This window comes from Ailuropoda melanoleuca, chromosome 15 (assembly GCF_002007445.2).
Source record: "Ailuropoda melanoleuca isolate Jingjing chromosome 15, ASM200744v2, whole genome shotgun sequence".
NCBI classification, from domain to species: Eukaryota; Metazoa; Chordata; class Mammalia; order Carnivora; family Ursidae; genus Ailuropoda; species Ailuropoda melanoleuca.
In genome coordinates, this window is record NC_048232.1 from 83,414,837 (window position 1) to 83,430,789 (window position 15,953).

The 15,953-nt window shown below is 35.9% G+C and overlaps 1 protein-coding gene across 2 annotated transcripts in view; it reads right to left on the minus strand.

Annotated features, from left to right (window-relative positions):
- SLC25A17 (solute carrier family 25 member 17) overlaps window positions 1-15,953 on the minus strand; it is a 33,955-nt gene that overhangs the window by 14,930 nt on the left and 3,072 nt on the right. For both annotated transcript variants that reach the window (XM_002927023.4, XM_019807773.2), the window contains one exon: window positions 174-234. In XM_002927023.4, coding sequence (XP_002927069.1) covers window positions 174-234 — 61 coding nt within the window. The remainder of the gene's footprint in view (window positions 1-173; window positions 235-15,953) is intronic.

Below are 15,953 nucleotides of genomic sequence, written 5' to 3' on the forward strand. Positions count from 1 at the left end.
TGCCTCTCTATTAATTAGGAAACAGCAGTGATGACCAGTATTTAAAGGCAGCGGAAATGGACAAGGATAGATCGCTAACAAAACAGATATGTTAACTTAGAATTTATGAGATAAATATGTTTGCTTCCTGATACCAAATGAAAAGAACATGATGCCTGCAAAAGATAACTCACCTTGAAGTCGGAGTCGAGCTGTATCCAAGGGAAAAAATACTGTCATTGCTGTCACGCTTCCCTGAAAAGTTTGAAAAGCCTTTAGCAATTACAGTTTCACAAAAACAAAAGGCCACAACTTTTAAGTGAATAAAAGTTCATTATTAACAAGGGGTCAAATCAGATTTTCAGTGAACAGACATATACAATATTGGGATTATTACTGCTCAAGTTCTATAGTTATGTACTTAGAAGTATTTGAGTTTCCAGAAGAAATCTTTTTCTCTCTCATACTGAAAAAGAAAATGAAGTAGGTCCCTGGAGAGGACAAAATTAGGGGTTTGCAACCCAGGACACACGTAAAAGATTGCAGATAAATGGATTTTTAACCTTCTATAGGTCAGTTGCTGCTCCTATGCTCTGATAACCCCACAAAACAAAATACTCAGTAATCAGATACATACTTCTATTCTCTTTGCTTAACTGATGTATTTACCACAAAGAAGTGTAAAAATCATATTGTTCTTTAAAATAGTATTTTTTGCTTGTGTTTTAAGTAAAATAGGGACAATCTTGGCTCAATATACTATAAATTTATCCAGGGTAACACAATGACAAAAGTATCAGGGCCAGAAGCCAACACCATTCTTTCCATTCATAAAATCCTATGACAGATAGAGGCGCCTGGGTGGCTCAGTCGGTTAAGCATCTGCCTTTGGCTCGGGTCACGATCCCAGGGTCCTGGGACGGAGCCCCTCATTGAGGGGTTGGGGGAGGTCCCTGCTCACTGAGGACCCTGATTCTCCCGCTCCCTCTGCCCCCACCTCAAATAAATAAATAAATAAATAAATAAATAAATAAATAAATAAAATCTTTTTAAAAAATCCTATGACAGATAAAAACCACTTGCATCTAGTTTGGGATGAAATCTTCAGGTGGGTTTATGGTTCTCAACCCAGATGGAGGCCCACTGGTGTATATTCTCAGGCCTAAGATCAAGTTTTAGGCTACTGATCTAATAATGGTTACATAAAATATCTGAATCGTGATAACAACTGGGAATTAGGTTAACCTTATAGATAAGAAACATTTGCCGGGTCTCATTATCTATTTAAGTAGGTCAGCCTGCTTGACAAGGGAGAATACTGTATTGTCCTATTAGTATTCTTCAAAACTCAGATTGAATGTTACCACCCCCTGCCCATCGGGGTATATTCCTCTATGTTGTTCGTTCCTCTGTGTTCCCACAGCACTTGCTTATGTCTCTTCTACCAGACTGTAAGAATCAATTTACTCTACCTCTTTGTACAATATAGATTCTTAATGAAATGTTTATTCAAGTTACCCTTTCAGTTATTTCTGCTTTTTTGATGACTCCAACATAAATGTTCTTTTCTAATAAGGACTAGATAATATTTGATGTCTCAAGAAACATTGGACCCACAAAGTCTTACAGTCTACAGATCTATGCTTCCATCATCCTTGCTCACGCTACAGGCAATTTCCAAGAAAAATGGGGACTGGAAAGCTGGAAAATGCTTGTTGGATTATGAAGGCTGTGGCATTTTTTCCCCATCACATGGTACTACATGTCCATGCACGGTATTGCATAAACAGGGCATCTCCAGGCAGAAAAGTCCTGTCTGCAAACTACTTTTTCAAACAATTGGGCCACTTCCATCCCTCTTCCTTGCCAGCTTTAAACATATACCCAAAGTTTCCTAGGTTAGAAAAACCTGCCTATCTACCTTGATATCTTCAAGTGAAGTATACACTGTATGCCAAGATAAAAAGAACAGTCAGTACAAAGTTCAATGCTAGTCCTCCTCAAGGACTAGCATAAAATCAGTAAAACTTTTTAAAATTTATTAGTACTGGAAAGACTAGATCAAGATGGTGAACTCAAAACCCAGCATTGCCTCCTCCCCACTCCAATTACTAATAATGACAGAAAAAGGTTTATATGTAAAAGTATTGTGTAGGGGCACCTGGGTGGCTCAGTTGGTTAAGCGCCTGACTCCTGGTTTGGGCTCAGGTAAGATAGGTTTCTCCACACTCAGGGTAGAGTCTCCTTGATTCTTTCCCCTTCTTGCTCCCTCCCCATCCACTCCTCTCCCTCCTCATGTTCTTGTTCTCTCTCTAAAATAAATTAAAAATTTTAGGGTGAAATGAGGGTTTCCGTTTCCAGCAATATGGTGGGCTAGACAACATGCTGCAAAATACCTAGCCCCGTTACATAAAATACTAAATATATGACAAACACCTTTTAAGTACTTAGCAGAGCTCAAAGTAAGGGAAATCCACTGGAGCCAGAAAGAGCAGGAACCCATACAATTAAGCAGACTCTCTGAATTTGGTTGCCTAAGAATTTTTTTTGCCAATCTAAGTGATCAAGTGGCTTTATTATTATTTTTTAATTGAAGTGGAATTCACATAACATAAATTAACCATTTAAAAATATACTGTTCAGTGACATTTGGTATATTCACAATGTCGTGCAACCACCACCTCTATCAAATTCCAACATATTTCCATCACCTCAAAAGAAAAGCAGGCACGTTCCACCTCCCCCCTGCACTCAGCCCTAACAATCCACTAATCTGCTTTTTGTCTCTATGGATGTATCTATCCTGATATTTCATATAAAAACAATCATGCAAAGTGTGACCTCTTGTGTGTGGCTTCTTTCACTGATAATGCTTTTCAAGGTTTATCCACTTTGGAGCATATATCAGTACTTCATTCCTTTTTATGGCTGAGTACTAGTCGACTGTGTGTATATACTACACTTTGTTTATCCATTCAAAATGTTATGGAATGAGACATTACGAATGTACTAAGTACTGCTGAACTGTACACTTTAGAGTTTTGTGGGGTTTTATGTTTGTTTTTTTTTTAGTAAGCGCTACACCCAACATGGGGCTCAAACTCAATTGGACTGAGCCAGCCAGGTGCCTCTGAACTATACACTTCAAAGCGTTAATTTCATATTATGTGAATTACACAATTAAAAACAGTAACAACAAACATTTAATCCTCACCACAACCTGATGAGGTAAGTACTGCTATTTTCTCCATTTTACACACAAGGAAAAAGATACTAAGAGGTTTTGTAACTTTACTAAAGTTATTCTTTTCAAGTGGCAGAATTAGTATTTGAACACAGGCAGCTTGGCTCCAGAGACCACACTCTTAACCACTGTTGTAATTAAAACTTTTTTAAAAATTTACTAATATAGTACTAAAAATTACTGAAAAGGAAAAAAAGGTACTAATATGGGATCTATTTTATGTGTCAAATACTTTTTGTGTACTAGTCTGGAAACTCAGCATAGAGCCTGGCATAGCATAAGCTCTAAACTTGTTAATTAATGTATGACTGTGCACACCTACAAATAAACTTAATATCCATGAAAAATGTATTCAAAATGCTAAAGATAAATTTGGAACATAGCTGTTCTGTACATTGGGAACTTGGTATATTTGTCTCCTCACCAAGCAAACACACAGATGACTACTTTCATTTTCATAAGCAGCTGTTACCTGAAGGAAAATATTTATTATCTACGCGAGTCTTATGCCAAGCACATGACTTTTTAGAATTTGAATTGAATTGCTCTTTCATAAATACTCAGTGTTTTTTTTTCCTCTAGGTCTGTCTGTTCACTTATATATAATTAGAAGGCACAAAATACCAAGAAGATAACCACAATGTACAATACTGTTGTGCCAAAGAGACATAAAAATAAATCCATTATTTTGAGTCCCACAGAATTCTAACCATCTGAGTAGGAGTTCTTCTGTTGACATTAATTACAATTTAAAAGAATCCATTTCCAGAGAAACAACCTTCTGGTGCCTCACCAAAAACAACCATTTTTAGTCACAACTTTCTACCATACCCCTCTGGCGTTTAACCATTAGGTCTTGGGAAACAAACTAATTGCTATACTGCACTGTCACCTGGAGCTAGAAAAGCCTTTAGAAATCATCTTGTAGTGGACTCCCTTCACCTGACAACTAAGCAGTATGAGCCAGTGTAGTGAAGAGGTCTGCCCAAAGCCCAAGGTGCAGAGGTAGAGTTAGAACCTAGAGCTCTCGGACTCCAAGTTCTACTGTTCACTGTTCTACCTGTTCTCCACCTTTTTTCAGTCTTTTAACTTGACTCTTCTCTTCCACTTATAAAAGTGTACACAATACAAACACACACACATAATCTGGGAAAATCACACAAAAAAACTTAATGGTGAATAGGTAAGGAGAAGAAAGGAATTAAAGGTGGCCCTATTTCCCTTGTAATGACTCTCCATATAATCATTACTTTTTTTTTTTTTTTAAACAACAAGCATGTGTTAGTTTTAGTTTTGAAGTGGGGAAAAAGCAAATATACTTTTAAAAGACATCAGAATACAAGAGCATATAGCCTAGAGATTCTCAAAGTATGGTCTGGGGCTCCTTGAAAGTCCCCAAACCCTTTGCAGGGGTCTACAGGATTAAAACTATTTTCATATACTATCACAGTTTTTGCCTTTTTCATTCTCATTTTCTCACAGCAGTGTAATAAAGTTTTCCAGAGGGTACATGATATGTGATACTGTAAGACTGAATGCAGAGGCAGATAAAAGGATCAAGCTATCTTCTCTTAAGTTAAACATGAGAAAGATCTGCAAAAATATAAAACAATGTCACTCTTCTTACTATTTTGGAGAAAATGTTTTTTTTTTAATGTTACATATGTTAATACGTAACAGGTTTAATACTGTAAACAAGAAATAAATGTTAACAATTTCTCAATTTTAACTTCTAATAAATATTGATAGTTACAACCACATAAAAAAAAGCTTAGAGTCTGTGATAATTTTTAAGAGTATAAAGAAATCCTGAAACCAAAAAGTTTGAGAATTGCTGTTATAAACATGCCATTAAATATGAAAACCATACATTGTTAACAAAATATGATTGGGGCTCCTGGGTGGTTCAGTTGGTTATGGGTCTGCCTTTGGCTCAGGTCATGATCCCAGGGTTCTGGGATCAAGCCCTATGTTGGGCTCCCTGCTCAGCGGGAAGCCTGCTTCTCCCTCTCCCACTCCCCCTGTTTGTGTTCCCTCTCTCGCTGCCTGTCAACTAAATGAATAAAATCTTAAAAAAAAAAAAAAAAAAAAAGAACCAGGGATACAGTGTGGTCATAACTGTAAGTAAACACGGCAGGAGGAGAAATTCTGGGTCAGGAGATAATGATTTTGGCTTTCAATTAGCTGAATTTTAAGTCCCTCAAGGACTTCTACTTGAAGATGTCCAGCAGGTAGCCAGATACTAGTCTGAAGATACAGAGATTCTGGGATAGAAATATAGATTTGGAAGTCACTGAAATATAGAATATTTCCTCACCTTTGAGGAAACAATAATTGCACCATGATGTACAGAGTTTTGTTAGGGGTGGGTGGGATCATTACTTTATCAAAAACATAGGATTACATATTGCTTTGTTTTCATAATCAAGTTTTCACTCTCAACAAATAATTACTGAAAACATTTCATTAAATTTTTTGTTTTATTACCTTCCTTTTCCTTTCTTTGGGGTAATTTTGATACTTTTATCTAACTTCTTGAGATGGGTGCATAACTCCTTAATTTTAATTCTTCTTTTCCAAACTTGATTTAAAGGCTACTCATTTCTAAGTATTTTACCTGCGTCTGGTAGGTTCTTTTCTTTACAACTCAGTGGTTTTTAATATATTCACAGATGTGCAACCATCACCACTATCTAACTCCGTTTTTATTAACCCCCCAAAAAAGCTGTAGCTATTAGCAGCTACTCTCCATTTTTGCCTCCTCCCACACCCTGGCAATCACTAGTCAATTTTCTGTCTCTATTTGCCTATTCTGGGTTATTTCATATAAATGGAATCAAATAATACCTGATCATTTGTGACTGGCTCCTTTCAAGGCTCATCCACGTTGTAGAACCAGAACTCCATTCTGTATTATGGTTGAATAATATTCTGTTGCATGGACACATCGCGTTTTATTTATCCACTCATTAATTGATGGATTTGGGTTGTTTCCACTTTTCTGCTTCATGAAAAATGTTGCTATGAACATTTGTGTACAAATTTTTATATGAAAATATGTTTTCACTTCTCTAGGAGTGGAATTGCTGGGTTACATGGTAACTGTTAAACATTTTGAGGAACTACCAAACTGTTTTCTACTGTTGCTGCACAGTTTTATATTCCCACCAGCAAATTATGAGAAGTTTCCAATTTCTCCATAAACTTGCAACACTTGTTATAATCTGTCCTTTTGACTACGACCACCCTGGTGGGTGTGAAGTGGTAATCTCCTGGTTTTGATTTGCATTTCCCTGGTAATTAATGCTGTTAAGCATCTTTTCATGTATTTATTGCCCACTTGTAAATCTCCATTGGAGAAATGCCTATTCAAATCCTTTGTCTATTTTTTAGTCAGGTTATTTACCTATTACTGAGTTGCAGGCAGTCTTTATATATTCTGGATACTAGGCCCTTAACAGATACAGGATTTATAAATATGTTGTCCCATTCTGTTGTCTTCACTTTCTTGATGGGGTCTTTGAAGCATGAAAAGTTTTTAATTTGAATGAAATCTAATCTACATATTTTTCTTTTTTATTACTTGGTGTCATATCTAAGAAACTACAGCCGAATCCAAGGTCATGAAGATTTATGCCTATGCTTTCATATAAGAGTTTTGTAGTTTTAGCTCTTACATGAGGTCTGTGGTTCATTTTAATTTTGTGTATGGTGTGAAATAGAGGTCCAACTTCATTATTTTGCATGTTGATATCTAGTTGTTCTTGCAACATTTATTAAAGGGACTATTCTTTCCTCCTTGATATATCTTAACATCCTTGCCAAAACTCAAATGAACAAAAATTGAGGATTTAATTGTTGGACTTCCAATTCTATTCCATTGATCTAACTATCCTTATGCTAGTACCACACTCTCTTGATTATTGTAGCTCTGTACTAAGTTTTGAAATTGGGAAATATGAATCCGTCAACTTTGTTCTTTTTCAAGATTGTTTTGGCTGTTCTGGCTATTCATTTTCATATGAATTTTAGGATCAGCTTATCAATTTCTGCAAAAAAGCATACTGGGGTTTTGATAGGGACTGCACCAAACCTGTAGATTCTTTTGAGGACTATTGCCATCTTAATAATTGTCTTCCAATCAATGAACATGAGATGTCTTTCCACTTATTCAAGTTTTTAATTTTTTCAATGATAATGGTTTTTTTAGCATACCTAAAAGTTTTAATATGCAATATCTGCACTATCACTCAATTCTAAATATTTTCTTATTTCTATTATGATTTCTTCTTTAGCCCATAGATATTTCAGAAATGTGTTTAATTTCCAAACATATATGTTCTTTAATTACCTTTTTGTTATTGATTGCTACCTGATTGCACTGTGGTTTGAGAATTCATTTCGTTTCATTCTATTTCAAAAGTTTTTCAAAATTTAAGTTTTGCTTTACAGCCAAGTAAATGGTCAGTTTTGATAACTTTTCCATATTTGGCTTGAAAAGAATGTGTATTCTGTCGTTGCTCGGTAGAATGTTCTGTATATGTCTACTAGGTCAAATTTGTTAAATACATTATTCAATTCTTTATTTTCATAGCTCCCTCCAACCTGTTCTACCAATTACTGAGAGAGATATATTAAAATCTTCCATTTTGATGACAGATTGGTATATTTCTTCTTAAGTATTTGCTTTAAATATTTTGAGACTGTTATTAGATGAACACAAACTTAAAACTATTTCATTTTCCTTGGGGCGCCTGGGTGGCACAGCGGTTAAGCGTCTGCCTTCGGCTCAGGGCGTGATCCCGGCGTTAGGGGATCAAGCCCCACATCAGGCTCTTCCGCTATGAGCCTGCTTCTTCCTCTCCCACTCCCCCTGCTTGTGTTCCCTCTCTCGCTGGCTGTCTCTGTCTCTGTCGAATAAATAAATAAAATCTTCAAAAAAACCAAAAAAACAAAAAACAACAAAAAACTATTTCATTTTCCTTAAATATTGAGCCTTTTTTCTCTATGATGCCATTACTATAAAGTCTACTTTGTCTCATGTTAATAGTTCTCTTGTGGTTAGTATTTGTCTGATAAGTCTTTTCTCACATTTTTACTTTTGAACTTTCTGTATCCTTTTCTTTTAGACATGTCTTTTATAAACAGCATTTCTCCCTTTTAAAAACCAATCTAGTACATTCTCTTTTAACCAAAGCATTTAGTTCATTAAGATTTATTTGGATTTAAAGCTGCCATCTTATTTTGTGCTATGTGTCATACATACTCTATGTTGTTTTTTCTGCCCTTTCCTGTTTTCTTTTTCGACTAGAGATTTTTTTTCTTTTTTTAAAATTAATTTCTTACCCCTGTCATTTATTCAATTTTGTCCTTATTTTATGATAAAATTTTACAAGCTATCTAGTAATTATAACATACATTCCTAACTTATCAATGCTAAAAACATTCAGTAGGTTTATCCCCCTCCCAAACAACAGAAATTTAGTTCCATTCACTCCCACTCACCTTCATGCTACTGTTATCTACTTTACTTCTAACTTCTTTTGCTTCTTCTTTAATGTCCACAAAACACTGAGTTAATTTATTATTTGATAGTTAAAGTTGTTTAGATTTAGACATATGCAGTATTTACCACTTTTTCTACTCTTCATCCTTTCTTCCGTCTCATAACTTTCCATCTAGCATCACTTGCCTTCTATATGAAGAACATCCTTCAGAATTTCTCATGAGGATCTTGCTAGTAGCAAACTGTTTTTGATGGTCTGAAAATGTCTCTATTTCATGTGTGTTTTAAAGATTTTCACTGGATATAGCATTCTAGGGAGATGTTATTGTCTCTCAGCAAAATGAAACACTCCACAATTTTCTGACTACAATCATTGCAAATGGTAATTAGGTGTCAGCTATCCTTTAGCTCATTAATCCTGTCTTCAGTTGTCTAATATATTGATAAACCTGTTTTGGATTTGAATCTACCACTCGGCTTCAATTATTAATTTACAGCTATGCACTAATTATTTTAGCTTTAAATTTTTATTTGACCAAAACAAAAGATGCACATAGTTTTAAAAAGTCATGTAATATAAATGGCAAAATACAGTAGTTCCTGCCCACTCCTCTCTATTTTACCCAATCTTCCTCCCAGAGGCAATTATTTTAGCTTCTTTTAGCTGTTTCTTTTGAAATTTACTCATCTCCATAATTAAAAAATATCCCATTATCTTCTGATTCATCAATTTTAGACATTATTTACTTTATATTATGGAGGGCGAGAATTTAGCTTTGTTATATTTCCCTCTGCCTTCTTGTCCTATCTTTCTAAGAGCTATGATTTTTATTTAAATTAACTTTTCAGGGGCACCTGGGTGGCTCAGTCGTTAAGTGTCTGCCTTCGGCTCAGGGCATGATCCCAGCGTTCTGGGATGGAGCCAGGCATCAGGCTCCCTGCTCAGCGGGAAGCCTGCTTCTCCCTCTCCACTCCCCGTGCTTGTGTTCCCTCTCTCGCTGCCTCTCTCTCTGTCAAATAAATAAAATCTTAAAAAAAAAAAAAAAAGTTTCCAGTGTTCCCAGGACTATCCTGCATCTACTTTCAAATTTCAGTTATTTTACTTTTCATTTCTAGATATTCTACTTGGTTAACTTTCAAATATGCTCGCCAATCTTAGTTTCTTGTTCTGCACACATATTTTCTAGCCATTCTTTTATTTTCTTAAATATTTCTTATACATACTAAATAACTTTTTAAGATTATGACTGAAAATTCCATTTTCTGATTGTTGCTGCTGTCTGCTACTGTTCTTGTTCACAATGCCTTGTTTCTTTTTGAGTTTAGTTTGGATTGAACTGCTCATTTCCCTTAGAATTTTATTTTGGGGCATTCTTTTAAACTTTCTAAAGATAAGTACCACTGGAAAGTATTTCTACCAGACACTTTGCGGTCCACCAACCTGGAATCATTCCAAGTTAAACTATTTGCTTCACGTTTTCAAATGATACAAGAAGTGAGAATTCAGGCTGCAACCTAAGAGAGGGTTTGTGGCTTCAAAATCTCAGGGGTGAACCTGGGAAGGAGTAAGATCATTTTCCATTCACTTCTACAGCGTATTCCTTTGGGATTCCAGGCTTACTAGGTGATTGTATAAGGGCAGGTTGATAACATATTCACATTTCAAATCTATTACCTCATAATGTCTAACACCACTCTCTGGATATTTAACAAGTGAAATTCTAACTTAATATCCCACCTCCAAAAAATTTATAAAATTTAGTAAACTAAACAAAAGAATATCAAAACAGACATAAAATAGCTACCATTTTACCCTGGATATGAAAATTAGGAAAATGACAAAATCAAGAAGGAAAAACGCCAGAAATCCGAATTTAAATCCTTTCTACACAGGTATCTCATTAAAAAACATACATAAATACAGAAGCAGAGTATCATGTCTTTAAGTACAACGATGTTTGGGTTAGCTTACCAACCAGGTCACCAAATTCAACCATTTCCAAAATGTTAATTCACCACTGAAGGGCGAAACACAGTAAAAAAAAAAATGCAATGCCAGTTCCAAAGTCAATTTTCAGAGAGGAGTCTAGAAATGGTGGTTGAGTCACAGCACCACTGAAATCAGTATACGGTTTCTTCCGATAGAGTAGATGGCATTACCTGACAGAAGGGTTATTTTAAAAAGAAAGAAAGAAAAATAACTAAAGTACATTTTCAGTGGTAGATCTGGAGCTAATGAAATTCCAAAGATTGAAAGCTACTTAACTGTGGCATTGATATTCAAAAATGTTATTCACCTAATCAGAGTTAATGTTAAGTCTTTCCCTTGATAAAGCCATCAAGCTAACTCTCACACTTATATACAGAGAGATACAACAGTTTATAAATAAATTCAGTAGGTACAGAATATTCTTTAAGTAAACCTAGGAGAACCAGCACCAGACCAGACTGGTATGACAGGACAGGGCTATCTAAGCATGTTTCAGGCCTGAAGGGAAGCAAACATGGGAGAAAGGTTAAAGCTATAGGAAAGAGGTGAAAATTAATGGAACAAAGTCCCAAAAGATTTTGGGGGATGGGATGAGGGGGGAGGATCAAGATCAAAGATAGCAGAGACTGGATGTATCTGTTTTTCCTGAGGCCAGCAGAATAAAGGAAATATGGGTACAACTGCAACTGACTCTCTAATCAGAAAAAAATGGAAAAGTGAGAAAGCTCATCCCAGTAGCCCCTATTTTTATCTAGAGAATAAAAGGTGAGATCATTTGCTACAAGTGAATGGGTAGAGTTGGCCATATGAGGTGAGAAAAAATTTCAGTTCTATTGAATTTCTGAAACTAGGTACAAATACTATATTTGCAAGAATATATTTGAAAAATAAATAAATTATGGCTTTATTACACTTTTCCAGGCACTGCACTAGGTGCCCCACAAGTGTTTCCAGGAGACCCCAGTAAGTGAAGTGTTACTGTCCCCATTTTATAGCTCAGAAAACTCAGGTTCAGAAGAAAACATAAATGACCCAAGATGACAGGGATAATTAAGTTTTACTCTAAAACTTTTTTGTAGCTATTATACCGTATTTACTTAAAAAATAAAGTTATAGGCTATTCTATGTATGGCAATAAAATTTTCTTTATTTAACCTTTTTCTGACTCAAGCATAAAGAAGCAAAGTAAAGTTAGAAAAATAATTCTAATAAAGACTGCATAAGTACCTTTAAGATTAGGAGAACTGAAATGAAGTGACCCCATTAGCTAAAAAGTCTATTAAGGAGGTCAGGAGGGACGAACAGAGAGAGCACACAGGATTTTTAGGGCAGTGAAAGTACTCCACATGATACTATCATGCTGGTTTCACGTCATTATACATTGTTAAACCCAATGTACAACATCAAGAGTGAATAAGCACTAATATACACTATGGACTTTGGGTGATTATGATAAGTCAATGCTGGTTCATCAATTGTAACAAATGTACCACTCTGGTGGGGATATGCATGTGTGGGGGCTAGGGGTATAAGGGAAATCTCTGTACCTTCCTCTCAATTTTGCTGTGAATCTAAAACTGCTCTGAAAAATTAAGTCTTAAAAAAAAGTTTACTGAGAACTCAAGATATATTTTGGATGGGAGGTAGTAAGGCAATGAAGTCTTAAAGATTAAAAGCTACATAATAATTCAATCATAATTTAGCAGAAGCCCAAACGAAATAAAACAGTAGGCTAGGTAGCAAAGATAATACAACAAAGACTTACTCTAATTGCCACTTTTTGAGATGTTTAAACCAAAGTAACATAATGCCCTCAGACGGACACCGACCTAAGTTAATGCTATGGACATAAGAACTAGGAAGATCGGTAGGAGAAGAAAGGGATAAAGAAAGGGGGGTTAATCAGAAGGGGGAATGAAGCATGAGAGACTATGGACTCTGAGAAACAAACTGAGGGCTTCAGAGGGGAGGGGGGTGGGGGAATGGGATAGGCTGGTGATGGGTAGTAAGGAGGGCATGTATTGCATGGTGCATGGGGTGTTATACGCAACTAATGAATCATCGAACTTTACATAAAAAAATAAATAAAATTAAATTTTAAAAAAAGTTAATGCTATGGGAATCTAAGCAAGTAGATTTAAACTCTGGGTCTGGATGAATCAGCTGTGGAAAGGAAAACCCTTTCAAAGAGAACTGAACATATAAATTGTTAGAACTGTAGTTTAAAATACTCCCAATAAACAATCAGTGTCCAAGTGCCTCTAGTTTGTTTATACACCTGTATATTTAATATTTAAATATTAATGTCACTTGTTTTCTGATAATCTAAGGATATTAAGAGTCTGGTTCTGAAATACACGAAGGAATGGGACAAAAAGTGTGGAAGAGAAGACACCTAGGCACAGCAGAGAAAAGAGAGGGTAGCAGAGAAAAGAGAGGGTAGCAGAGAGGGCAGACTTGGATTCTGGCCCTGTGCTTACGACCAACTTACTGGTAACCCCGGAAGTCATTTAACATCCCTGTTTCCATTTTCCTGTCTCTGTGTGAGAATAAAGATACCTGTCCAAAAGCCTCAGAAACAACCCTGAGGTGGGTATTATTATTTTCTCCTTTTTACAAATGAAGAAACCGAGGCAAAGAGAGGTTGAGAAACACGCCCAAAGTCACAAAGATAGTAAATGGCAGAGTTGGAGCTCAAGCAGTCAGTTTCAGGGCCCACACTTTTAACCACTTGTCACAATGCCTACCTGTCAGAGTTGTTAATAGATGTGAGAGGGGGTTAAGAACTAAGGAATTCTAGGGGCGCCTGGCTGGCTCAGTTGGTAGAGCATATGACTCTTGATCCCGGGGTTGTGAGTTTGAGCCCCATGTCTGGTGTAGAGATTACTTAAAAAAAAACAAAATCTTGAAAAACAAAAAAGTTAGGGAATTCTAAGTACTAAATATTATTATTAAATATAATATCAAGGGGCGCCTGGGTGGCACAGCGGTTAAGCTTCTGCCTTCGGCTCAGGGCGTGATCCTGGCGTTATGGGATGGAGCCCCACATCAGGCTCTTCCACTATGAGCCTGCTTCTTCCTCTCCTACTCCCCCTGCTTGTGTTCCCTCTCTCGCTGGCTGTCTCTATCTCTATCGAATAAATAAATAAAATCTTTAAAAAAAAATAAATATAATATCAAATTCACTAAATCAAGTTAGGATACACAGAAAATTAGAAAACATAGCTGTGCACAATACGATTAGCTTCCATTTATTGAGCCCCTTTTATGTGTCAGATAGTATAAAAGCTGTTTTACTTATGTTATTTGATAATATTCACAAAACCCTATGAGGTTATAAACATTTTACAAATTAGAATCTGAGTTAACTAAACTAAATCTGGAAAGAGAGGTTTTTTGTTTCTAATCTATCAATTAATGAGTGAGATTAGGGAAGTCACTTAACTAAGCAATTCCACAGATTCTTCATAACCGGGTGTGGGAGGCCACATTAACATTTACATTGCACTAAGTGTTTACCACAGTGAAAAGTTAGAAATGATCTATATGTCCATAAATAAGTTATGTAATACTCTATGATAGAATATTTTGTATTAAAAAAACAATATTTGTTGAAATCTTTTTAATGACATGATATAGTGGATTTCTGATGTTTTGGGCCACATGTCATCACTTCCTTTTCCTAAGCTCAGCCTGATCTTCTTTACCTCTTCCCACCGTGTACAATTTTGGTAGGACAGTAAATAGAGGTGCCCACCGTCCACTACACTAGCTGAAGAGTCCTGGAAGGCTCCTTTTGAGGGACCTTTTTCCCACCAGTTACAGTCAAGGACTGGACATATAACCTTGAGCACAGCTATTGGGACTCTCCCATGACTTTAATCTTGAGCAGAATGCTGCAGAGGGACAAAATCCACTGATTCCAGTAGTGGTGCCCAACACTCTCCAGTAGAGTGTGTTGGTTCTTTCCTGCTTCAAGTCTTCATCCTCCCCACTAATCCTGCGAACTCCCAAAGATTCTGCCAATAAACTTTCTTTTTGTTAAATTACCCAAAGTCTGTTTCTCCAGCTTGCAGCCAGAGAACCCTAATTGATTCACATGGGGAAATGCTTTATATTCTGAAACAAACACACCAAAAACCCCAGGATATGAAACTCTATAATACCAGTTATATAAATAAAAAATTTATTTGTAAATGCTTATTTGTATATAAACAGAGAAAACACAATGAGGAAGACACAACCAATTTTGACAAACACTGTTTCTGATAAAATTTAACCCAAACTTCTTTGCATAGTATAAGATTCCCCAACTACATAGATCTTCTACTTAGATCATCTCTCATCTTTTATACCAGCTATGTCAGAACCAACTTGAAGTTCCCCACATGCTGATTTACATATGAGGACCTTTGGCCATGCTTTTGTTGTGTCTAAAAGTCTCTTATTACCCTCTTGTTTCATTTTGCCTAGCAAATTCCTACTCTAAACATAAATTACGCAATTAAAAAAAATTAAAATTAACTATAGGGAGAAAAGAAGTCCCCTGATTAATATTAGCATTACAATTACAAAGTCTGTTTCAGTGTCAAAACCCCACTGAGGCAATTCTAACCAATTTCACTTTTCAAACTGTAGATTAATAAAATTTCTTTTAACTACAAATGTACATTTCTACAAATAATATCTACCTTTAAAGGCTAAAGAGAACCCAAAATATAAAATTATAAACCTAATTATACCAAAAATTTTGAGAAATGTTTATGAATGAGGCCATTAATTGTATCATATAATAGTCATCCATTAGAGCTATAGCATTCTCCTGAAATAGTACAATTCTAATTTTCAAATACTTGAGATTATCTTCAGTTACCCCAAGGTGTACCACAAAACACTCAAAATCACTATTTGTTTATTTTAATTTTTAAATGTGTGGGTGTATGTGCATTAACACCACACTTGATGTGAAAATGTAGAACTTGGAAGCAAATAAGCAAATACGAACCATGTCAACTTAAAAAGACTGTAAATCAACATCTTAAGCAATGATCCAACAATCCTTTGGGAAGAAACAACTACTCCAGGCAGCCTTGCTTGGAGTTTATACAGAAGTCATGCAGCTATTGAGAGGCAGAGCCAGGATTCTGACCCAGGCTGCCTGGCTCAAATCAGGCACTCAAGTACTCTTACAACTATGCTAAGCCAACTCTCCTTGATCTCAAAGCTTTGGTTCA